The sequence below is a fragment of the Aethalodelphis obliquidens genome, unplaced genomic scaffold, assembly GCF_003676395.1.
Source record: "Aethalodelphis obliquidens isolate GAN/ISIS:26980383/991018 unplaced genomic scaffold, ASM367639v1 scaffold23, whole genome shotgun sequence".
Taxonomy (NCBI): Eukaryota; Metazoa; Chordata; class Mammalia; order Artiodactyla; family Delphinidae; genus Aethalodelphis; species Aethalodelphis obliquidens.
The window spans coordinates 18,456,089-18,482,895 of record NW_020837967.1 but is presented as its reverse complement, the minus strand read 5'-3'; the positions used below and the strand labels follow the sequence as shown (position 1 = coordinate 18,482,895).

Sequence of the window (26,807 nt, the reverse complement as noted above, 5' to 3'; positions counted from 1 at the left end):
GTGTGTGTGCTTTAAACTATCAGAGCCCAGCAATTACATAGATATAGGTAGTTTAAATACTGTGTGTACCATTAGTTCAGTAAAATTCTCTGGTTTCTTTTTTAAAAATAATATTCAGTACTAGCTTAATATGGTAAATGGTTTATTTACCCTGTCAGGTATATTTATGAAGGCTGGCCTTAAGCTAAATTTAAAATAACAACAATAAATAGATGCTATTTATTGAATTCCAAACATCTGCAGCGTCCTATGTTTGGTGCCCTTATTGACCATTTTATTTCCTCCTTATCCAAAATCCTGGGAAGGCAGAATTGCTATGCTCATCTTACATTTATAAATTTAATAGCTCTTAATCTTGGGGAAATTAGTTAAGTGCTCAAACCAGCATTTGAACCCAGATTGAAGCCCATGTACCATGGACGCTTCCATTTACCATACTGCTTTCCACAGTGGTAGCCAGCCTCCAAGATGGCGCCAGTGATCCTTACCTCTTGGTAATCATACCCTCATGTGGTCCCCTCCCACAGTGAATGGGCCAACCTGTGTAACCACTAGGATATTACAGAAGTAATGGTGTGTGGCTTCTGAAACTAGGTCATAAAGGACACCATGGCTTCTGCCTTGTTCTCTCATGGATCACTTGCTCTGGGGGAAGCTAGTTGCCATGTCATGAGGGTATTCAAGCAGCCCTATGGAGAGGCACACATGGTCAGGAACTGAGGCCTCCCGCCCATAGCCATGAGAATGAGCCATCTTGGAAATAGATCTTTCAGTCCATCCTGAGTGCAGCCTCATGAGAGACCCCGAGTCAGAATCACCCTGCTAAGCTGCTCTTGGATTCCTGATCCATAGCAACTGTGTGAGATAACAAATGCTTGTTGTTTTAGCTGCTACGTTTGGAGAATAATTTGTTACCTATAAAAAAGTAAATATGCCATAATATGTAGTTTCTTCACTGTTACAAAAATTATAAAGTGAAAATGAATGCCTTAATAGTGAATTGAGCATTATTTCAATACCAGTTTTTAACTTCCTATATTTAAAATTGGGTTTTTCATTTCAAATTTAGTGGTTCTTGGATACAAATTTATTTATTATTTATTTTTTCGGATACAAATTTTTATCCATTACTTTAAAAAGTAAAATTAATAAAAATTTAAATATTCTAATCACACTGTAGTTACCAAAAAAGTATGAAATAGATCATTTTAAGGGACTTCTGCCATTTGTGAGTAATCCAACATTTTATGGTTATCATTGATAGATTATGGGCTTTTTTTTGAGTCAGACCTAAATCTGAGTTAGAGTCTCACCTCCATCAGTTATGAGCTTTGAGCCAGTAAGAACTGGGCCTTTGTTTTGTCCATTCCTATATCCCCAGCAGTGAGAACAGTGTCTGACATAAAGTGCTCAAAAAAGAGTTGTTGAATGAATGAACAAGAGTATCCATCAAAACAAATGTCTCTGTACAGAACATGGCAAAAGTACATGACTACAGTATCATGCACAAACAAAGGAAATGCCTTAAAGAGCTCAGGTTGAAATTCTATTCCTGTCGAAATAAAACTAAAACCATAAGTTCAGTCAACCACTTCCATATTTCACTGGGCCAGCCACTCTGGGCAGCTGGTACTGAGTATGTATATAGGGAATAATAAACTTCTGGCATTGTTACACTACAAATAATCTGTTTATCTTCTTCAGATTGGCAAACATTTAAAAGAGTGATGCAAGGATGTGGGGAAATAGGAGCTCTCATCTACTTCGGGTAAGAGAATAATTTTCATTATGCATTTTTGGAAGACAACTTGGTAATACTTATTTAACTTAAAAACAGTCATATCCAATGACCCAACCATTCCATTTCTGTATCTTACTAGAGATTCCACAAGTGCACAAAGACACAGATACAAGAATGTTCAGTTCAGCATTGTTGATAATAGCAAAAATATTGGTACAACCTACAGGTCCATTAATAGAGGACTGGTTAAACCTGTCATGGCAATGTACACTTTGGACACCATACAACTGTTAAAAAAAACTACATATGGCTGTGAGTAATAACATGGAGAGATATCCAAGATATATCATGAATGAAAAAGTAGTGCAAAATGTATGGCATGATCCCACTTTTAATTAAGCAAACAAAATAAAAACAAACAAAAAAAGGTTTCCCCCCACTTTTTTGGTGGTTTTACATCTCAGGCAGGATGTATGTTCACTAATAAAACTCTTCTCTAAGGACGCCACCCACCAGTATGAAAAGTGGGCCAAAACAGTCACAACCAGCCAATTGTACACAAATTCTTCCAGAGAACAGTGAGAGAAGAAATGTGCCCCAACTTGTTTTTATGAGGCCAGTAAAACCCTGAAATCCAAACCCAACAAGGACATGAGCAGAAAGAAAATTCTAGGCCAATCTTACTCAAGAATATAGATACAAAAATCCTAGGCAAAATATAAGCAAACCAAATCCAACAATATATACAGAGAATAATTCAAGAAAGGCAAAGTTTAATATTTTAAAAATCAGTGTGATTTACCACATTAACAAATTAAAGGAAAAAGGCATATAATTATCTAATTATATCATTATACGAAGAAAAACATTTCCTAAATAAAATTCAACATCCACTCAAAATAAACATTTTTGGCAAACAAGGAAGAGAAGGGAATTTTCTTAATCTAGTAAGTGATACCCATGAAAAGCCTATACCAAACACCACACACTCAACAGTGAAATGTTGGAAACACTGCCACTGAGACTGAGAGCAAGGCAAGGCTGCCTGCTCTCTCCACTGTTACACAGCATTGCACTGGGGTCCCAGCCAGTGCAATAAGGCAAGAAAAAGAAAGAAAAAAAATATAATGAACTGGAAAGGAAAAAAAAAAAAAAACCTGTCATTATTTAACTGATCTTAGTGTACCAAGTCCAAAGGAATATTTAGAAATATTATTAGAATTAAAATGTGAGTTGAGTAAGTTTACTGCATGGAAAGTCAATATTAGGAATCAATTGTATTTCTATATAGCAGCAACCATTAGAAAATGAAGTTTTAAAAATGCTATTTATAAAACTGTCATAAAAATAGAAAATATCAAAAAAATAGAAAATATCTAGGAATAATCTAATAAAAGATGAGCAAAACCTTTACTAAGAAGATTAAAAATATGACTGAAAATAATTAAAGAAGATATGTCATGTTTGTGGACTGGAAGAGTCAATGATGTAAAGTTGCCAATCATCTCCAAATTGATTTTTACATATTTAATAAAATTCTAATCAAAATCCCAGGGTTTTTTTTCTGTGTAGAAAATATCAAGCGAATTCTGAAATTTATAAGAAAAGGAAAACCTAAGGTCCTCTTGAAGAATCTCAATGAGGTAGGAAGACTTGCTACCAGATATCAAAGCATTTGATTCTTTATAATAAGACAGTATGGTACCAGAGCAAGGATGTACAAATAGCCCAATGGAACAGTATAGAATCCAGAAATAGACCCGTGGGTACCTGGACACAATATGTGACAAAGAGGGCATCAGAGTCCTTAAGATGACCTTTTAAATAAATGGTGCCAAATGAACAGGATATTCATGCAGAAAAAAATATGAATCTTTACCCTTACCTCACTCCATATAGAAAAGCTAATTCCAGATGGTTTTTAGATCTTAATGTAAAAGGCAAAACCATAAAACTTTTAGAAGACAACATAGGAGAATATGTTCATGGCCCTGAGATAGTGAAAGTTTTTAAAACAGGACACAAAAAGTACTATAATCATAAATAAAAAGACTCATAAACTGGATTGCATTAAAATTAAGAATTTTCGTTCAACAGACACCTTCATGAGAGTGGAAAGGCAAATCATAGAGTGAAGAAATCTGCAAAAAGTATAACTGGCAAGGGCTTGTATGTGGAATATATAAAGAACTCCTATAAATTGAAGAAAAAGCCAGAAAACCAGAAGGAAACTGGGCAAAGACCTGATCAGGCTCTTCACAAAAGGGGATGCTTAGAAGGCCGTAAGCATCTGAAAAAGTACTCACTCTCATACCATCAGGGAAATGCAGATTTAATGAGACACCATCATAAACCCACTAGAATCGTTAAAAATTCTAATACAAGTATGGGTAAGGATATAGAGCAACAGGAACTCTCTGTTGGTGGGAGTGAAAACTGGTCCACTTTGGAAACCTCTTTGGCATTATCTGTTAAAGCTGGGTAACATGCATACTCTATGAACAAGCAGTTCCACTCCTAGGTGTGTACCCAACAGAAACGAATGCACAGGTGAACAAAGAGACGCGCGTAAGAATGACAGAGCAACATTAAACACAAAGCCCCAAACTGGAAACAATCCAGCTGTCTATAAACTGTAGAATGGGTAAATTCAGTGAGTAATACCCTTAAAAGTGTGGTGCACTTTCCACCTGTGATATACTTCAGTAAAAAGGTTTTTAAAAATATACTGGTGGAAATAGTATAAAATCAAAACAGATATTTTAAGCACTATCACTTTCCTGTTAGAGAATATAATCGGGGTTGGCCTGCCTCGGCTCACATTTGGGAACGAAGCCTACCTGAGCCCTGAGAACAGCCATGGTTTCCAGGTCCTTCTCCTGCTTGGCGATGGTCTGCTTCATCTCATCCATTTGGAGCTGCTTGGAAGCCAGGGCTTTCTCTGCCAGTTCCAGCTTTCCACTCAGTTCCTGCAGCACCACCTTATCCACTTTTTCCGACTGAAAAAGACAAACTTATTCTAGACATGGTTTTGAAATAATTCAACCTATTTTAGTAAAATATTAGATGAAGGTTTATTTTTTAAAAAATGACTGGCTGTAAACTATTCTGGTAATCAGCAGTGATAACTTATTCGGCAACTTTCATGCACTGAATTTACACCTTGAAGATAATAATTTCCTAATTTAAAATAATGATTTATAAAAAGAAAACACTAAAATAAGGGAGAAAATAGTAAACCCTATCTCAGGGCGGGTGTAAGCTGCTGATACTCCTATTCTTTCACTCACATTACTCTTAACTTTATGAAGTCAGTGGAATGTTTGAATTAAAAATTTACTAGGTCCTAGAGAGGAACAATATTCTAGTAAAAGTAAATGAAAAACAGAAAATATATTTCTAAGAATATAAACTCAAAGACCCCTTCTAATTCAAAGCTCCTGTGGTCTTTATTTATTCCAGCTTTATTGAGGTAAAACTGCCAAATAAAATTGTAAAATATTTAAAGTGTACAATGTGATGATTTGATATACATATACATTGTGAAAGGATTCCCACCATCAGGTTAATTACTACATCTATCACCTGACATCTCTATCCATGGTGTTTCAATTATCACACCATTCTGGGGGCATTATTACTATTACCATTACAATAATTTAAGATGCAGCCAGATAAGTCCAAGGCCTCAAGTTCACTGACAGCAGGCAAGCTAGCCCTGTGATAGCTCCAGGCAGCAGTCTCACTATACAGTCATTACTCATGTAGGAGCCCAGGCTCAGCTCTCCTACAAACCCATCCACTGTTAGAAATGCTAAAAGCTTAGCCACGGAGCAAGTAAGCCCAGGCGCCACAATTACTGAGCCTGTACTCTAGAGCTCGTGCTCTAGAGCCCGCGAGCCACAACTACTGAGCCTGTGTGCCACAATTACTGAAGCCTGCGTGCTTAGAGCCCGCACTCTGCAACAAGAGAAGCCACTGCAATGAGAAGCTCGTGCACAGCAACGAAGAGTAGCCCCCACTCACTGCAACTAGAGAAAGCCCGCGCACAGCAACAAAGACCCAATGCAGCCAAAAATAAATAATAAATAAGTAAATAAATTTATTTAAAAAATGCTAAAACTGTACTCCGACCATAGGACATGCACATCACCTCTGTACACAAGGCACATTATACATGTGTGGAATATCAGGAGTTATAAAATGTTATAAACACTTAGACACAAGAAATCAATTACAAATGGAAAAACAACCCTTGAAACCAGACCTAGTTAAGGATTAACACAACTACTTTAGATATTTACATAAAATGTTAAATGGCTATGAAAGTAATTTTTTTTCTATGAGTACCTCTCTTCTTTTTAGTTCCTCAGTTGTTTTCAGTGCATTATTGTATTCTTGAAGAAGCCTGTTGTGTGTCAACTGTAGAGTGGCTAATTTGGATCTATTTAGAAAGAAATTTTAAAATGGAATCTTGGGAAAAATATCATAGAAGCTTAGTCTTACCTCCCAACCCTCTTCTGAACACTCAGGTGACAAAATCTTCCCTCCCACCCTTATCATCCCACCACCTACTAGCATGTTCTTACTTGCAAAGAAAACAATTCCCCCCTCCCCAATCAAGATAGATTACAAATAATTTTCATAATTGTTATTATAAAACTTAACATTTATCTCCTCAGAAAAGTCTACTAGTACGCCTTCAAATAAATAAAAGAGAAAAAAATTTTAAATTTATTCTTAAATCCTGATTCCAATCTGCATAAAAGAGCTATTCTATCTTCTTTTAGCAAGTAGCCATTCAGTCACAGCATACTCACTTTTCATCTTCTGTTTTTGCTTGCTCCATTTTGATTTCTGATCGCATGCTTTCTACTTGGAGCTCTAACTTTCTGTTATTATAAACAAGCTCTTGCTTTTCATTCAGCTCTGATGGGTTTGGAGAATTTTTCCTTTCAAGGGCCTGACATCTAAGAAAGAGCAAAATTTCATGAGGACAAAACAATACTTCATTTCTCAGTGGCTTTTAAACGAATCCCCAGATTATGTAGCAAATGCAAAGAATTTTAGGATTACATTTTTCAAAAATTTAACAGTACAAAATTAAATATTTTATCCTCCCTGCTTCTTTACTAGAAGTAAGTAATATTTCTGAACCATTATGCCTGAATATAAAAAAATACAGATTTTTGTAAAAGAAATTTACATATTTCTGAACCGTTATGCCTAGCATAAACAAGTACAGATCTAAGATCACACAAGCTACTGTCTACCTGGAGTAATTGTTTCAACTAGTCATGCAAATATATTTCTGTGATTTAGATACAGACCAAACTAGTAATTGGCTAGAGGTGCTTCTCATATAGTGATCCATGGATATCTTTAGTATTTTTAAAACTATGGGCTCTGTTAAGCATAAAAAATATGACTTCTGACAAAGATTCAATAGGGGAGAAGGAAATGCTTTCAGTCCTCTTAAAGATCAGAGAGAAAATTTCAATATAACAGCAAATACAAACCATTGATAGCTACGTGCAAGGCATTAACGCAAAGCATGTTAAACATTAGCTTACTTAATACAAAGTCAGAATTATGACACACAGTTTACAAATGATAAAACTGAGACTCAGAGAGGTTAAATAAATAACTTGTCCAGGGTAATACCACAAATAAGGCGTAGATCCATATTTCACCCTTAGGTCTGTTTATCCAAAGTCCTTAGCATCAGCTGCTATGCTGTACTAGATAACCATTAATACTGTACAACCTTGGTCAGTGTAACTCCGTGGAAACATACACTTGTATATTGGGCTGGAAATATGTTTGCTAACTAATCCAAAAGAACATCAACTTAGCTTTCCTAAATTTGGGATAACTTCTTACATCAAGAGAAACAAGCAAATGCAAAATTCTCCCAATTTATAAATTAAGACTTCATAACTGATTGAAAATCAATTTTTTTTTCCTAAGTAAATCTCACTCAAGTTCTTCTTGCCCTTTGTAGCTTTCATGTTTGTTCACATCAATGTTGTCAGCTCACGTAAGTCACAGGAAGTCTGGCTCACTGCTTTTTCCAGGTCTTCATATACGCTTAACAAATGTCCCCAGACAGCAGAATCAGAGTCCCTTGGGCCCATTCCCCCATATTACTACAAGGACTTCTTAATATGTTTCTATATTAACCTGAACATTAGTGTTTTCTGAATTCATATTTTAATTAGGTCTCTTTTTCTTTTACTCAGTAAAACAGTAATAAAACTATATTTTTGTATATTAACATATTTTGTAAAACTGTACACTTTTCGAAGGAGGATAAAATTCATCTCTCATTCTTACTTCTCCTGAAGTCTCTTCTTCATCAGGTCAGCCTCACTGAGTTTCGTGTGAGCCTCCTGAAGCTCCTTAAACAGGGTTGTCACCTGAAGGTTCAGCGTTTCCACTTCACTTCCAACCTGTCATCCAGGCAACCACAAACACGCATTTATCAGAGGCTAAATGAACCTCTTTGTGAGAAAACAGTGTGAACCACTGGTGTCTAAATAAGACTGCTGAATTGATTAAACTTTTGGCAATTAACGCCCCAAATATCTTGTATGGAAAAAAAAAGCTTTGGGTACAACTCTGTTTCATTATAGATCATTAACTGATCAGTTTGGATGCACTTGTGATAATGTCTTTATCTTAATTAAAATGAATCCTGGACTTCCCTGGTTGTGCAGTGGTTAAGAATCTGCCTGCCAACGCAGGGGACACAGGTTAGAGCCCTGGTCCAGGAAGATCCCACATGCCATGGAGCAATTAAGCCCGTGCACCACAACTACTGAGCCTGTGCTCTAGAGCCGTGAGCCACAACTACTGAAGCCCACGTGCCTAGAGCCCATGCTCCACAACAAAGAGAAGCCACCACAATGAGAAGCCCGTGCACTGCAATGAAGAGTAGCCCCTGCTCGACGCAACTGGAGAAAAGCCCACACGCAGTAACAAAGACCCAAAGCAGCCAAAAATAAATAAATTAAAAAAAAAAAAAAAGAATCCTGATCATTGTTCAAGGGATCATAGATCACAGTGATGTCAAAGCACAATCTAATTTATCCAGCTAGCAACTCATGCCCATATTCCCTGGCTGATTTATTTTTCTAGTTTACTCAACTATTTTCACTGTACTGCCTTTTCCCTGGCAGCTCTAGAATTTTTGTCAGTGAGTTTTATGGTGCCATGGAAGTCTCAGTACTTCTCTATTATTAGTTAGCGATTAGTTGTAGTCAATAGGGTACTACTACTCACAGGTGTTCTCTTCATCTCAGTTTTTAAAATATTCTCCATTCTCTTGAAAGTAGGAGACTCAGCCCAGAGCATGGCATACAGTAGGCATTTGATATATACTTGCTGAATAAATAAATTAGCTAAAGTATTTTATGTAAATGCCTTTCTCACGGGCTACTATGGGTTTTACAACTTCCTACCTTCATCACCTTTCCCCAAGCTTCGGACAGGCTACGAGGCACGTCTCTGAGTTGCCACAGAACAGAAATGTATAAGAGCATGTATATAAAAATGAGCCTTTTTTGTTCATACTATTTTGTTCAAACCAGTAGTGGGATAGAACCAAGATCTTTCAATGCTACCTTACGTTTCTGGGTCACATCCTCAAATGATCTTATTATAAATTGGACAAAATTCCTTTCTCAATTAGTGGGCCTGTCCACTTAGGAATTCTGGAGAGAAAATCAGCCAAGAAGAGAGAGAGACGTGATTTCCTAGAATCACTAGGACAGGAATACATCTCAGTACAATTTACAATGAATGAAATTCAGATCAGGACAAGGAAATATGAGAGAAATAGAAAATACTCAACATGGAAATTATTTCTCTACTGCTAAAGCCAATAACACATCACAAGACGCGACTCCAGCGCCTGCACTACTCTCTGTCCACCGGGGGTATGGTAACAGTCTTAGACTCTTAGTACCCACAGTTTCCGTGCCTTTCTCCTCTTCTTTCTCTTGTTCTGTGCGCCCCTCTGTCTGGGTCTCAATCTCACAATGATCCTTCGCTTTCTTTTCAAAATCAGAAATTCTGAAAAATTAAAGAATATAGAAAAGTTACTTTCTCTTTGGCTTCCAGAGGAAAAACAATTGTGGAAGCATGAAAAAAACACTGTTCAAAATCTGAATAGAAGATCAATGTTTTCAAAATCTCTTCGCATTCTCTATATTAGCTCTGGTTTTGCTTTCAATCTGATATTGGCTAGAATTGATTTAAGGGATGAATGCACATGGAGGTATAAGATATGTATAATTTATCTTGAACACTGAAAAATACTGCCTCTTTTCACGTCATTGTCATGCACAGAAATATTTTTTAAATTTGTGTTTTTATGTTTGTACACATGTGCATGCATATGTGTTACATGAGAGTGGGTGTCCCTTTATAAGGATTCGGCAGAGAGGGAAAGACTTGTTTTTTGGGACCCATATAAGTTTATGAGGTCCTGAAAACAAACAAATATAGCAACATTCTTACACTGAATCATAATCATATGAAAGCCATCCCGATACAAATGAAATAAAGAGACTTGTGGTTAAAGACGGTAGATTTAAATATACGCATGTAATTTTTCTCCCACCTTGAATGCCACTAAAATGACTTTTAAAAACCACATACCTACAAGAACAAAGAGAAAGGGAGAGGAAATAATAGCAAGAAGATTTGGGAAGCATTAGGTATGAGTGGGAACTCTCTAGATAGCCCAAGAGGACTGGATCTGAGCCAACAGTAGGGAGAGCCAAGATGGAACCCACTTCATACTGTGGGACCCCAAAGGCTCAGGAATCAGTGACACCAGGTACCTCTGGACGTGGGGATAAAGTTGGGACCTGTTTAAGAATGACTAGAAGGTCATAAAATAAAGGGTCTCTTGACTCAGAGTCATTAATCAGAGTTGAGGGGTTGGGTTCCCTACTGAAAAGAGGGGAACTTACAGAATACTAAGACCCTCAGCCTTCTGTTCCTACTCATCTCCAGAATGCTGGCATCTAGAAAAGTACCCTTCAGACAGGAGACTGGAAAAGTCTCCTCTGGAGAATTTGATCAGGAAAAGGAAAAGATTTAAAGTTTCTGACGTAAGACTTCCCCAAGGAAACCTCCTGGCCAGATCTCCCTACACATGCACACAGCACTTTGTTTGTTTGTTTTTAAATAAATTTATTTATTGATTGATTTTAGGCTGTGTTGGGTCTTCGTTGCTGCGTGCGGGCTTTTTTCTAGTTGCGGCGAGCGGGGGCTACTCTTTGTTGGGTGTGCGGGCTTCTCATGGCGGTGGCTTCTCTTGTTGCAGAGCATGGGCTCTAGGTGTGTGGGCTTCAGCAGTCGTGGCTCACAGGTTCTAGAGCGCAGACTCAGTAGTTGTGGCGCATGGGCTTAGTTGCTCCGCGGCATGTGGGATCTTCCTGGACCAGGGCTCAAACCCGTGTCCCCTGCATTGGCAGGCGGATTCTCAACCACTGCACCACCAGGGAAGCCCCACACAGCACTTTGATCAGCATCTAACCCCCCAGTCTTAAATCCGATCAAACAGTAAAGATTACCAGACATTTCAGGAAAACCTTAAAATGAAACAGACAAAGTAAACCAGAAAATAAAACAACTTACTGAAATTAGAATATGCCAAGGGGAAAAACTTCAAATAAAACACAAAAAACCTATCATTAATATCCTTAGGGACAGAAGGAAACGTATTACCACCATAATAAAATGGAAGAGGAACATTCAAAGGAACTGTCCCCCGCCCCACAAAGAAGATGAAAGTTGATCAAATGTATCAGAAAGCATAAAAAGAGAAAGAGCAAGAGTGAAGGGGGGATGGAGAGAAAGAGAGAGATAAGGAGAGAGAGAAAAATGGAAAAGAGGAACACCCAGTTGAGAAAGTCAGAGGACTGGTCCAGGAGGTCCAATTAAAAATAACAGTAGTGCTAGAATGAGAGAACAGAGAAAACTGAGGATAAGAGATTATCCCTGAATTATTTCAAGATCATTTTTCGAGAACTGAAGGACATGAGTTTGCAGAATGAAAGAGGCCAAGAATCTCCAGAACAAATGGGTGAAAACAAGGTCACACCAAAGCACATGTGAAATGTCAGAAAACTTGGGACAGAGCAAAGAACCTTTGGGGGAGAGGAAAAACAAAAAGAAGTTTTAAACCAAAAGATTAAGAATCAGAATGGCAATGAGTTTTTCAACATTAACACCAAAAGCTAGAATACGATGAAGTAATGCTTTCAAAAATTGGAGGGAAAATTATATTCAATACAGATTTCTATATCTAGCCAAATTATCCATTAAGTATAAAAAGGTAGAAACAGACATTTTCAGATATGCAGTTCTCAGAAAATATCCTTCCCATATATTCTTTCTTAGTAAGTTAGTGGAGATATTTAAAGATATTTAGGGAATGAGAAAGGCACTGGATTCAGGAAACAGGTGATCCAACACAGTAGAGATGAAGGAATTCCACAGGACAATGACAAAGGGAGATTCCAAGATGACTGCAATACAGCAGGACCTAGATAACAACCAGGCTGACTTCAGGAGAAAAGTCTTCAAGAGAAAACTATTAGACTACTAACATGTTTGAATGTAATTGAGATTTCCTCACTGGAGAAGAGTATGGTGAAACTAAGCAAATTTTTATAAAGGTAATTCTGCATAGAGATTTTTTTTAAAGTATAAAAAAGGAAAAGTGGTCAAAGCATAGAGCACAGCTCAACAGAGAACTGTATGTGTGCGTGGGTATGTACACATAATAATAATAAACACTGAGTAGTGACCTAACTGAATGTCAATATAATCAGTTTTGGAGTGGGGTGGGAAGAAGGGTCCAGGAGTGTGTGGAGTGACAATGGTGAGGGTGAAAGGCAGTTAAATCCTCATCCTTCATAGCGGGAGGTCAATAGATTATGTCTAAAATAGGAAACAAAATTTAAGTAGCAATTTAATCTTGATATATGGGAGTATGTATCAAAAGAACCAGCTAAATATGTTGCAAGTGGTTGTCTGAGAAGCAGGAAAAGGAGGTGGGGGGTGGAGGGGGCTTGGTCAAAGAATTACTGTTTTTCCATAAAAAGCTTGTGGAACCAATTCTTTAAACTATATGAATTCAAACCTGATTTTTAAAAAACTTAGTGATAGGGGCTTCCCTGGTGGTGCAGTGGTTGAGAGTCCGCCTGCCGATGCAGGGGACATGGGTTTGTGCCCCGGTCCGGGAAGATCCCACGTGCCGCGGAGCGGCTGGGCCCGTGAGCCATGGCCACTGAGCCTGCGCGTCCAGAGCCTCTGCTCCACAGCAGGAGAGGCCACAACAGTGAGAGGCCCGTGTACCGAAAAAAAAAAATTAAAAAATTAAAAAAAAAATTAAAAACTTAGTGATAATAACAAATAAACAAACAGCATTAGTATCTGTTGCAAACTGCCCAACCTGACTGGTGCACAGGCACTGTTTCTAGCTAAGCAAATCAATGGGCCAAGAGCTGGTTGGTGCAGGGTTGAAGGATGGGCCGTTATCACGCCACTCACATATGACGCAGGCTTCTGACCTACATTTGAATTTCAACTTAATTTTGTAGGGCAAATTTTCATCTCGGCTGACTTTTCCCTACTACCTCTTGATTATCCCGGGTCACACTTCATGTATACTTTCCCTCTCCTTCCTGGCTATCAGTTTAAGTTTGTTTAGAAGACACAAATTGCACGAAATATGAATCCTGGCAAACAATGGAAGAAAGGCAAGTCTGTTGTCCGCTGTCCCCACAAATCCCTAAAACTTTTCAGAGTAAATTTTAAACTGTCTGTTACCCCTATTTCTCATGAAAATGGTTGAAGACTGACTTATGTATTTGAGAAGAAGACATGTTAGGTCTTGGAATGTCTTTCCATCATATCCCACATAGTAAATCAAGCCAGGTTGTCCAGGAATCAGTGATTTTATTTCTTGGTTTCAGTCCGACCTTAGCCAGGAGGTCATCCTAATACCCACATGGGGAACATTACTCTTGGCAACCAATCACTGACTTGCCAGGTGTTAAATACTGCGAGAAGGCTGACTCACAAAATGGAAATTTAATGCTATTGAGAAAGGGATCCTTTACAGGGAGCTCAGGGTGAGAGAGGGAAACACCCATCTCTAAGGCAGGCCTGACTTCCTAGCTGCAATCTGAAAAGCTATACCTCCAGACAGAGAGCTATCATTATTTTGAAAGCAGGAAATATATACTAGATTATATGAAAGATCCAGATGTATAATCAGAAAATTCCTAAGTTTATACTTTTATTATTAAAGCTAATCATGTTATCTGAGGAAGGATGAATTACTGGCTAAACTTGACTTCTTAGAATGGTGTGCAGAACTCAGGAGGGTAAACGTGCCAATGAAACAGAAACACACTGATTACTTATGACTATTAAGGGTCTTTTTCAAAGCAAAACATCTTCCCTTTAAAAATTGGCTGGAATAATTAAGGTGTAAAAAGAATGCTTTTACTTAATTATTTTTCTGTGCATTATTACTAGATTTTGGGACTTGTCAAAAAGGCAGGATGAATATTTTACTCCATTAGAATACATGGTACTAGTTTCCTGGAAGTTAACCTCTGAACTTTTCTAAGGGACAGCGGTAGGATATGGAGTAAAAACCTACAATTCATAGCTATCATACCTTTTTCACCTCTGAAGAGCTGACGATCAAATAAGTCATTGGACAAACACTGAATATTCTAGGTTACCCTCATTCTGAATAAATAACTTACACTTCATATTTTAAAAACAGATCTTATAGTTAAAAATTTCAACTGCTTCAGTTAGAAAGTGCTTCTTATAGTGCTATAATTTTAAGATTAATGAGCCATTTATAATGTCTGAGAGAATTAATTATGTCTCAGACATAATATATTTATGTATATGATAGTATATCCTATTTATAGTATATTTATTATTAAATGTTGCAATCAATGGAACCCTAAAACTGTTGCATTATCTCCCCCGTCTTATGTGATTTCACACTTTGTCTTCATAAAAAGTTCATTCACACGTAGAAATTCATTGACTTCACAACTCTATGAGGTAAATAAATTTTATCCTAAAGTGCGTGTGTATACCACATTCTATGAGGCCAGGCCAGTATTAATTAATAAACTCCTACCCCCAACATTCTTCTTAAAAAAAAAAAAAAAGCAATGTATGCATATTTCGCATTGCCTATTTCATACCTTTCTTTGGCTTCCTTGAGGGCAAGTTCAAGTCTCTCCACCTTCTGGTTTCCTTCCCTTAGACAAAGCAGGAGCTGGCTCACAGTTAATTCCTCAAATTCCAAATAATTCCTGGCACCTTCTGCAGATTTGCTCCTACATCAGGACAGCATAAAGGTTAAAAGGTTTTCATGAGAAAACAAAAATGTCAGAGTCTACGAATATTACTGGAACCGGTTTAAAGGAACTGCTTTCCAGAATATTCTCTAGTTAATTCTCATTTACAGACCAAGCACAGCTGGCCCAGTGACCACCAGTGCCTCACTCCTCCATGCTTTCCAGGGAAGGAGTGGGGACTGATGGGTAGGCTCGACTTACACTGCACGTGCTCGCTTCCTCCAAATGGTCACCATGTCCATGGCACCAGACCGCAGGACCCACCGAAACAGTGGGGCAGAGGTAGCCCTGGTTTTTGGTGTCCGGCTTTCCTAGAGGACTAATCTCCAGGAAGACCACAGTCATACAAAGGGCACAAGCATGTGTGCTGCCCATGGTGACATGCAGACCACCGGCCTTTCTCCAACTCGACTGAAACAACCACGTTCTCTAGTCAGGAGAAGAAAATCATTTTTGTTTCTGGTTTCAAACAATTAGAGAAGAGAAATGTAGGCACTGTTGGCATGTCACATATTTTTCTTGATTTCCAACTCAGATTAAATCAAGAGGCAGTTCAATGATGAAGAAAACCACAACGAGCACTGCAGCAACTAAACATTCTGGACGCCTATGCTGATGCCAACGGCAGCTGCTCTTTCAGTAACCTACTCAAGGTCACACATCTAACAAAAAGCCAGGATTCAATCCCAGTTCCCGTCGCCAAAGCTCAAACTCTGAACCTAGAAATCCATCTCTGACTCCTTAAAATACTTTCAAACAGGGTAAGGAAGCTGTTATTAAAAAATAGCTGTGTGGGGACTTCCCTGGTGGTCCAGTGGTAAAGAATCAGCCTTACAATGCAGGGGACGCGGGTTCGATCCCTGGTCGGGGAACTAAGATCCCACATGGCGTGGGGCAACTAAGCCTGTGCACCACAACTGCTGAGCTGGCGCACCTCAACCAGAGCCCGCCTGCCGCAAACTACAGAGCCCAAGTGCTCTGGACCTGCGCCACAACTACAGAACTCACACGCCCTAGATCCTGCGTGCCACAGCTAGAGAAGAGAAAACCCACACGCCACAACTAGAGAGAAGCCCTTGCACCACAACAAAGAGTAGCCCCCGCTCGCTGCAACTAGAGAAAGCCTGCGCGCAGCAACAAAGACCCAATGCAGACAAAGATAAATAAACATAAATAAATAAATTTTTTTAAAAAAGCAATAGGGGAAAGGGGGAAGCTGAGGAATTTCTAACTAAAAAAGGGAGTAACTTTCATTTCTGCCAACTGCCCTGTTTGATGAAAAAATATTATCTAATCCTGATTTTCTCCCTTATACAAAGGCTTGGGAGCATAACTGAAAAAAAATAACCCACTTTTATGTTTTATAAGTACATTCATCAAGTTATAGAAAAAAGATACTAAAAGCCTATGAGGGAAGAGATCCTTAGGGAAATTTTCAGATAACTCTTCTTAAGCAGAGTCATGCAGTAGGAACCTGCTTACAGAGGATGAACTGACAGTGCATTCTGGGTCAGAGCTGCTTGCAAGAGACTCAGGTGCCCAGTTCCCCTGCCGTCTCCTCCTCAAGGTCCCCCCACCTCTTAAGATGTCGGCTTCCTAATATCTACTTGTCACAAGTCTACTTGCAATTCCCCAGGTAAGATATCTGGGCACTTTCAAAAAACAGCCACCGTCACTCAGAGCAACAACAGTCATTGCTATGGAAGATTATCCTGAATTAGTCACCTTGGCTTGTACTCGGGAATGAACAGGGAAGACGAAATGGAAACTTCCCCCTTATCAGCTGGGCAGCCTGGTCCGGATCAGACTGCACTGGTAAACAAATCAGGAAACATGGGTCTCTTAATTGAGAAGAAGCTTGTTTTCACTGCCCATCTGATGGAGACGAAACACCTCTACACAGAGTGGTGAGGGGTCAGTTCACCGACAAAGGCACCAAACATAGTTTTTCTTCTCCACCAGTTTGGGCTGCAACATTAAATAGCAATTCAAATGGAACATTCTTGAAAGGTCCCGGTATAAATTAATAAGTGGCTTTTTCAGCCCACCATGTTTGGCCTCCCAGGGGAGAGCTGAAAGTGACAAGACTGCCCAGCGTGTCTGTCTGAAAGCCCTAGTCTGTCTTCACATACGTGTCAGTGGAATCAGTTCTTGTGGGCCCAGGACTTGGCTTGATTTCTTTCGTTGCCACAGCTGCTTCTCCCTCCTGTAAAAGCCGAAATGAAAGGGATTTAACATAGTATGTCTGCAAGACAAATTCCTTATCAAAAGAGAAAAAGGCAAAAGAGCAGGGATTTGGATGACATACAACCCAAGGAACCTATCAAACGTGGAAATGTGAGATGTTTAAATTCGGTCACTCAAATGTAATGGAAATTTACCCTTCCCTCAACCTGCACTCCCCGTCAGGACTATAAACATCCAGGCGAAGACGAGAAGGACGAGAAGGTCGGGCTCCTCTCATTCAGCAGTCAACCTGACCGCCAGCACAGGAAAGCTTATCTTCTTCTCTTTCTCCTTGGCAGTTCCCTTCTCCCCGACCAGATTAAGGTCACACAGAGCTAGTGACAGTTCCACATACCTTTCCCACACAGTCCTTTAACATGCAAAATGTTAGAACTTGCTGAAGCCACGTTGAAAAGAAGGCTCTTTTCTGTGGGCAAGGCTCACAAGCATAGGATAGCTCCTATTAGAAATCTGTATGCATGTCGGGCCACTTAGGGAACAGGAAGACTAAGACACTTAAATGATTTGAAAGACGTTTCTTTTTCTTTTTCTTTTTTTTAATATTTATTTGGCTGCGTCGGGTCTTAGTTGAGGCATGCAGGATCTTTCGTTGCAGCGTACGGGCTTCTCTCTAGTTGTGGCACGTGGGCTTCATTGCCCTGCAGCATGTGGGATCTTAGGTCCCTGACCAGGAAACAAACCGGCATCCCCGGCATCAGAAGGCAGATTCTTAACCACTGGACCACCAGGGAAGTCCCTTGAAAGACATTTCTATTCCAGTGAGCTAGCAGAAAGATCTTCCAAAAATACAGAGATGGTTCTAGACAATTCTGTATGTGCACACCATTCCTAAATCTTGGGCAGTGTTTTTCTGTTCACAGAAGCAAGGCAAGAAAAACATGTTGACACTAGAAATAACTGTCACTCATCAGTGAGGGAGAATATTATGCTAACCATTCATCCCAAAGAAAGAAGCCTCATTTGGAAACTTCTGATATGCTCCTTGGGCTTCCTGAATTTTATCAGCTATCTGCAGAAGGTTAACGCTCTTTGATCAACGCTGTGTTTTCATAATCTTTGCTCACTTGCAGAAAGAGTCCTCTGACATTAGTGTACTTCCTGATTAGTATTTTACTTCGCTTGACTTCAGCCCCCATTCATCGAAAATTTATGAGGGGCGTGGGTGGTAGGGCTATTAAGAGCCATTCTGCAACTCTGTTCACCTTGTGCACAGCGAATAAATGAGAAGGTAAAGTTGCACTCGACCATTTCAGACACATCCATTAGTTATTAAGCTTTCGTAAGGTGCCCCTCACCCCGCCCCACTCCCACTTACCTACAAAGTCGAGTTTTCTCTTTCAGAGACACAGGTAACCTCTCTGCCTGTATCAGACGTGTACTCCGACAAAGCCGGAGTGACTGTGTGTGTGAGGGAGGATTTTCTCCTCCTGGGCTTGTCTCCCTCACCCTGTATGCAGTTTTTTTCTAGTAGCAGAGGAGAGGTCCCTCTGGGCTTCACTTACCTTCTGTGCTCTTTAGCAGGACTGCCTGCACGCCAGCTACCCCGACACATGCTTCCCACCAGGGATGGGCCGGCACATGCTGCCTCGCCCAGCTCGCGTCATTTGGGGTTGCACATAAATGCCAGTTAGACCACCCTGCCTTCAAACCTTGTTCTCGGGGGTTCCCTAGCAGCTGCTGTTAGAGGGCAGGGACAAGCCAGGGTATTCCCTGAGGGTACAACCAGAACCGCTCTGCTCTTTCTTTTCTCCACTTCTTAGTTTTAATATACCAACGTTCCTCGTAAGACTTTGCTTGAAAAGAGGGTTCTGTTATTAGTAAGTGTTTTAAAGCCTTTTGATTTTACTGCATCTGATCACAACTCCGCTTACCTAAGTGAAATGCTGAACACAGCTTTGAGTCCTGGGCTGAAAAAGTTTATGCCTTTTTTTTCTTTTTAGGTCAGTCACATAAATTTGTCAGGACATACTGGAAGAAAAAGGACTATCTCTTGTCAGGACATACTGGAAGAAAAAGGACTATCTCTTTGGTCATAAAAGGTAATCAGTATTTTCCATTTCAGCTATGATAGCCACAAGCATCATGTTATACATTTACGTTGACTACGCTGAAGTTTCCCCACTATCTGGCTACCTCATGTTGAAAGGAAATGGTGGTATTTGTAGCAGCTGTCCAGGTGAGGTTTCTGTAACTTGCTTAAAACAAAACCCAAACCAACACACTTACAGCCATCCTGATTTCAACAAAGGAGTCTTCGGAGGGGCCACCTGAGTTCAGCTTGAGTTGTAATTCAGACACGATGCCCAGCAGATCGACCTTTTCAGCTTGAAGGCGTGCCACCTGGGTCTTCAGCTGTTCCACTTCCTGTTCTGCTTCTGCCTTGGGGACCTTGGGGACGAGGAGCAAAGTGAATTAATGAATCACGCTAGGGACTTGGCCATCAGACTCGAGTGTCTCCATACCCACTGGCAAGACAGCTATGCTTTACAGTAGGATATTCTAGCTTATCCTTGGCCATTTATTTTGACGTGCCAATTAAAATGGAAAAGCTTACATTATTTTAGCATATGCAAATAAGTGGAAGTTAAAATAACCTCATGACAAGAAAGGCTTCCTCAGCATGCTGAAACAATCTGATGCCATGAAAGTAACCAGCCAGACTTTGGCAATGGTAGACTTGTAAATTCTAGTCCCAAATTCCACAAAGAACTGCCACAACTCAACCTCTTGCCTTTTTTTCCCCCCTACAAATGCATACCCACCCCTCCTCTCCCCATTCTTGTCATATCTACTCAGAAGCCAGAGCACCAAGGGCATAATGTTATAGTAATGACAAAACACAACGCAATTCTCCCAGGTATGTAGTCTGGTTGCTACAGTACTCTATGCTCATGTTTTAAGGTTGCTAAAAATAAGTCTGGTGAGAAATAAGAAAACTGAAAATTCAGAGGCTGGTACCAAGGGTGGAAAAATTAAATTTCTGCCTCTATAAAAATTAATAATAAACATTAATATTTCCCTGAGTACCTGCTGTGTTCATCCTGTTGCAGTTACTACATATGACAAAGTCATAAGAGAAAGAGCCTGTTGACATGTGGTGTTTTTACTTGGGAGAAGGGAGAGCAGATTCTAGTCCACACTCTGCTAATCAGAGCACGTGTCACCTTGAGCAGATTCACTCAATGTCTTGGCTTCAGTTTTCTCGGCTCAGAAAGAAAGACGTGGTACCACGTGGTCTCTGTGGTCTCTTCCAGTCGTGACCTTCTTAGCCTCTCTGATTTCTTCCCTCACTGCTCTTATGGACACGGTGCCACCAGACACACATACACTTGAGATTATCAGAGGATTGCAACACACAGAAAATTCACACACACACACACCCTATGACAGATCTCCTAAGGAATGGTAAACAGGCCCAAAGGCTTATAGTAAAACCAAAAAATTATCAGAAAGGCTTGTGCACGGACCATAAACCAGCTAGTCCATGAAGTATTAAGAAGAGAGGGCTTGGTAGTAACTGGCAGCATGGAAATGCCCCTCACACCAGTGGAATCATGCTCTGCCTTCATTTGGACCATCGTCTTGCTAGGAAACTCCCACAAGCGTTACAAAAAGCAACGCGTTGTAAAACTGAAGGGTTAGGTCTGTAAGGAAAGGTTAGAAGCCTGTGCAGTCTCTCCTGGTAATGACTCAGACCAAAGAAATGTATATTTAAAGGCACGAAAACATAAAAGAAAATGTACTGCCTAGCCTCGTACTAGGAAGCAGGCAGGGAAGGGCAAGACTATGCTCTGTGAGGGATTTTCACATCCACCCTCTTGCCCTCCCTGAGTACACTGTGAAGAATGGACTTTTAAGGAAGGAAATAAGAGTTTTAAACAAGGGTCTGACGACCAGGGATATAAGGCCATGACTCTAGAATCTCAGATGTCAGGTTAGTTTTCTTTTCTGCAACTGTGCGGATCTCTTAACTACCCTGGGGAAATTACGGATCCGCTTATTTGGCTATAAAACACCTTATGAGGTGACACTTTAAATTTCTCTTCATTTCACCTGTTAAGGCTCTGTGCATCGTCTTCCCGGACTAAACTTCCAGGGCTTATTCTCTGGCTCTCAAGCCCAGCTCCATTATTTGTTATGCGTTTCATCAGTTTTGAGCACTTAGCACTGATTAGCCTTCGTGACACAACAATTTCTCTGTCTTTTTCTGTGCTTATATTGTCCTGAAAATGTGCCCAGGATGATATGCCATTTTATAATCCAAAAACAAGAGTCTATCTAATGACCTTTGCCTGGCCATTTGTAGTTAAAAGTTAAAAAGTACTCTTTAGAGATCATTACGATGTATAATTCAGTGAAACTGGACAGAACCAGTAATGCCCCGGCCTCACCCTAAAGATCAGAGGCAGATTTCCAAAGGAAATTCCCTGCTCCCTTCCCTTGTGTGACACAGACCACAGGAGAGGCCCTGATGGCTTGTGGGGGTGGGTGAGTGGGGAGGAGGGGCGCATCCTGCAGAAGCAGCAGCAAAGACAGGCCAGCATGAGTGAGGAAAATCTGAGGCCTTGAGAGCTTTAGTAAATCAGGAAGATGAGGGTCTAAATTAAAAACAACTGGGCTTCCCTGGTGGCGCAGTGGTTAAGGATCCGCCTGCCAATGCAGGGGACATGAGTTTGAGCCCTAGTCCGGGAAGATCCCACATGCCGCGGAGCAACTAAGCCTGTGCGTCACAACTACTGAGCCCGTGTGCCACAATTACTGAGCCTGCGCTCTAGAGCCCGCGAGCCACAACTACTGAGCCCGTGTGCCTAGAGCCCGTGCTCTGCAACAAGAGAAGCCACTGCAGTGAGAAGCCCATTGCACTGCCCCCGCTCGCCGCAATTAGAGAAAGCCCGCACGCAGCAACGAAGACCCAGTGCATCCAAAAATAAATAAATTAAATTAAAAAAAAATTTTTTTTAAACCAAAAAACAACAACAACAACACAAGTGGTCCAGGGGACAAACATTACAGAAGAGGCAGGGGGGGCAAGGGGTGGGCCTGGGAGGTACAGTTTGGGGGGATACAGCTGATGACCAAGGGTTTTTAAGAGTCCTAAACGTCACTTTGTCCCAAGGACTCATTTCTGAGTCCTGCTTGTAGTTTGCTTCAGCTGATCGTCTGCACTGAAAGAAGCTGTCCAGAGCTCCAGCTTCTGATCTCAACTTCTTCCAATACTGGGACATTTTTGGAAAACCTACAGGCAGACTATCTCAGGCAGACAAACTGCTTCTGGAAGCTTCCTTTTGGCTTCAAAGTGCTAGGCCCCCGCAGGCTGAAGCCAACTGTCAGCCCACATCCCAAAAGCCAAGGGAGGAAAACAAAGTGAGATATTTTCTTCCAGCAAGTAGAAAATTACCCATATATCCCAGTGATCATTTCTTCAGAGTATTCTACCTCAAAAATATTTAGACAATGAGAGGTTTCGCCCAAAGAAGTGACTTAATGCCCTTTGAACTGTAAGACAAACTGAAGCATCAGACATGATAACTCTTATCAACAATGAAACATTTGCAATGCAAATACAAATTTATTAAAGCTGAATGTTTTCATTGTCCCATGAGCAGGAGTCGATGAGTAAGATCATAGATATAAACTATGATATTTTTCTACACAACTTTTCATTCTTTAGATTATTCCATATTTCTCTTTTCCTTATTTTATTTCTTTGTTTGTATTCTTTACCTATTTAAGAAATTAGACATCAACAAAGTTCAAGGTAAAGTCTCAAGAAAAATCACTGATGAGGGGAGGGATAAATGAGGAGTATGGAATTGACAGATGCAAACTACTTCCTGTAATAAACCATGATGGAAAAGAAAAAAAATAAGGGAACAGATACAAACTACTGTACATAAAATAGATAAGCAACAAGGATTTACTGTTTAGCACATGGAACTATACTATGTATCTTGTAATAACCTATAATGGAAAATAAACTGAAAAAAATTTATATAACTGAATCACTTTGCTGCATACCTGAACTAACACAATATTGTAAATGAACTGAAAATAAAAAAAGGAAAGAAAATCACTGATATCCAAGAATTAACCCAGTGTTCCATCCTCCCTAAAGCTGTTAAGTTCTAGGTTTGGAAGAAAATGAACTGCAGATGTCCATCTAAACAAATAATACCCATGAGCCTTAGAATATGGGCAGAGGCTTCAAATGTGCTCTGATTTTCTTTTTCACTCACATCTTTGATACTCGTTCTCAGGTGTGAGCACACTTCTTGGGTTCTTTGGGTCAGTGGAAATGTGGCAACCCTACAGCCTCATATCACATGACATTTGTCAAACCAGTTTTCAGAAGTAAATGTAAAACATAAAGCAGGAATCTATTTTAGACGGAGAGAAAGGACAAGGTCAATGAGCGAAAATTCTGAGTGACAGATTTCTAAAGTGTAATTCTACATCAAAGACATAAACTAACGACTAACACTTGGATAGTTCTAGGCAGAGGTCCTTCCGTACCATCTATAATGAATACAGAATACTGACTGATAACCGTAACACTCTTTTGGCTATAATCAATATGGTCAAAGCTTCACCCATTTCTTTCCTTCACCAGAGATTATCCATGACCCTTAAAATTGTAACCAATGTTCTCATCAAGCACACTTCTTTCAAGATAATGCAAAGCACCCATCTAGCCTGCACCGTGAAAGGTTTTGATCTAGAAGTCTGGTCAAGTAAGACTGCACTACAGATATGAACAGAATAAAATCACAAGTGGTCAGTCTGCTCACCTCGAATGACCTTTCAGTTTTCCCTTTTAGTTTTCCGAGGTCCTGCTTCAGTTTTTCATTTTCAAGACTCAGTGCCGTTAGGCGCTCTTTGGCTTCTTTGCTCTGGGTCTCAAAAAAAAGGCGTTCTTCCTTCTGCTTTTCTGTCCAGGCTGAAAGCTCCTCAAATCGCCCTTTCATAGCTTGATTGTTCAGCTTCATGGCTTCTGCATGGGGTGCAGAAGGAGAGTGTCACACCAGGGGACTGGACTTGGGGACATGAATGGAACCCGCCTGGGCCCCAGCGTCAGCCGGAAAGACTGCGAAGCAAGATGAGGGAGTGGTTTCCGCTTCCAGACAGGACTAGCAGAGTCTAATGTCCTCTCTAGTCCTGAAGAGTCTCAAGAAAATAAAATTGATTTTATTGACTTATTATAACAAAATGTCTATTAATAACTACATAGACTGAGGTCCATCACTCCTGGATTCGAACACTGGTTCTCCCAAAAACCATGGCTGGAGATATTAGAATGCTTTCTTTTAAGGTAATATTTAGGACTAACTCTGTAATAATAGCAGCCTTGTTTTCTTTTTCCTTTTAAATGGGCTAAATGTCATTATACCATTTCCCAGAAATGCATACTCTTTATTTTTACCTGTATCCAAAAGTAAACAATGGAAACAGCTTTAGCCTTACTCAAAGCTAATTCTGTGCTCTTTCTTCCCCCAAGGAACCAGGCGCAGAGAAAGGGATTCACCTATAAGCTATTACCAAAGGATGGCATTCCCGAAGGCCCAGCGTGAACGAAGAAACATGGGGCCGGTGCTGCTCACCTTTCAGCTGATGGTTCTCAATTAGAAGCTCTCTCATCTGCTGCAGCAGCTCATGCGGGGTGAACGTGTCCAGGTTCGGGTGAGCCAGACTGGGGGGTCCATTTCCTGTGGTTTCGTTGGGGCTGTCCCCCTTTTCAGTCAGGCAGTTAACTGGTTGGTGGGACATGGCAGCAGTTCCTATGGAAAAGTCACAAACCAAAAATATAACTGTTCCCCTCTGCATGGCGTCCTCACGAGTCCCACAAGCCCATGTGCAAGTGCTAATAAGTATTCTACAAGGTGCTTTCTCTCCCATTACATATATATATATATATATATATATATATATATATATATATATTTTTTTTTTTTTGCGGTACGCAGGCCTCTCACTGTTGTGGCCTCTCCCGTTGCAGAGCACAGGCTCCGGATGTGCAGGCTCAGTGGCCATGGCTCACGGGCCCAGCCGCTCCACGGCATGTGGGATTCTCCCGGACCGGGGCACGAACCCACGTCCCCTGCATCGGCAGGCGGACTCTCAACCACTGCGCCACCAGTGGTTTGTATGTGTATGTCTGTGTATAAGTGTGTATAAAGGGGTACAGTGAGGAGATGGGGGACAGAGGAGGGAGAGACGGACATGATACCATGATGATCAGGAATCCTAACGTGGGGAGTTCAAGAGGCTTTCCATGTATACATTTGTAGATGTTGGCAAAGTATTATTAAATGGATTTTTCCCCAGAAAAATCTTTAAGCTCAAATCTTCCTATTTTGGGTGCAATTGTATGGTATGTGAATTATATCTCAATAATTAATTGTTACAAAATCTCTTTATTTCTCGTATATTTGGCTGAGAGGAAAGGGAGAACTAACATATTTCGAATGCTTACTATGCTCTTGATCACTGCACCAGACTGTCAGTTTCTAATCCTCACTAAAACTCAACTAGACAGCCATTTTCCTGGTGACAGAGCTGAGTTCACAGAGGTTTTATAGCTCATCCAAGGTCACTCAATGAAGGGCACAACCGAGCATTAAGGATGATTCCAAAACCCAGCCCTGTCATACAGTGAAGGCAGCACTGAATACTTAGGCTTCCATAGTCGATACTTTTGCAAAGCGTTCTAAAGACTAAGAAAGTCTTGCTTAGTTGTTGCATATTCTGAGAATACTTTAAGCATACCACTTTATTTGTCGAGGGGTCAGTGTGACCATAAATAAGATAGATGGGCGTATCCCAACTGTACTTCTGTATGGCCTACCACCTGGGCAAACACAGAAATCAAATGCTGTGGGCAAACATTTTCCTTTACACATTTCACAAAGATGATGATATACCTTTTCATGAGGAATTGCAGAGTTACGGCATCAGTCACTGGAAGCTGAGGAGAGAGAAGTGCTCTCTGATCTATTGCTGTATAACCTCTGGGTGTGCTCTATAGATAAACATGGAAGGCGGGCCCATTCACCTCACCCAGAGTTCAGATTCCACTTCACCCATCCATCGCACACTGCCAGAAATCTTAAAGAAATAACCAAGGCTGCCGGAAGGATTTTTTCTTCTTACTTCTTAGCGATAACAGTCAATGAACTGCTTACAAACAAGTTACTAACAAATTTTCACTGCGTCCAAAGAACCTCGTCCCTGTGAGAAGTTCCCACGTGTGCCGATAGAACCTGCCACTGCCGACAGGAAGGCAGAGTACAAATGACTCTCTCTCTAAGAGGCTGCAAGGGAAGCTTCAGTTATGGTTTTTGTTGTTAAGTCCCTGCGCATGTTAGGGCAGAAGCTGGGGAAACCACCATGTATTAATGCCCGTATAT

The 26,807-nt window shown here is 40.4% G+C and overlaps 1 protein-coding gene across 8 annotated transcripts in view; it reads right to left on the bottom strand.

The window, feature by feature from the left end:
* The window catches only part of OPTN (optineurin), a 39,310-nt gene that overhangs the window by 7,199 nt on the left and 5,304 nt on the right, over window positions 1-26,807 (bottom strand). For 5 of the 8 annotated variants that reach the window (XM_027121885.1, XM_027121883.1, XM_027121880.1 and 2 more), the window contains 10 exons: window positions 25,002-25,178; window positions 24,192-24,394; window positions 19,630-19,791; window positions 17,289-17,362; window positions 15,001-15,135; window positions 9,715-9,817; window positions 8,078-8,193; window positions 6,562-6,711; window positions 6,092-6,185; window positions 4,582-4,740 (listed from right to left, as the gene is read on the bottom strand). In XM_027121885.1, the coding sequence (XP_026977686.1) occupies window positions 4,582-4,740; window positions 6,092-6,185; window positions 6,562-6,711; window positions 8,078-8,193; window positions 9,715-9,817; window positions 15,001-15,135; window positions 17,289-17,362; window positions 19,630-19,791; window positions 24,192-24,394; window positions 25,002-25,167 (1,362 nt within the window). In that variant the 5' untranslated portion in view covers window positions 25,168-25,178. Of the gene's footprint in view, window positions 1-4,581; window positions 4,741-6,091; window positions 6,186-6,561; window positions 6,712-8,077; window positions 8,194-9,714; window positions 9,818-15,000; window positions 15,136-17,288; window positions 17,363-19,629; window positions 19,792-24,191; window positions 24,395-25,001; window positions 25,179-26,321; window positions 26,366-26,807 lie in introns of all 8 variants that reach the window. The other 3 variants (XM_027121882.1, XM_027121886.1, XM_027121887.1) reach the window with 3 other exon arrangements.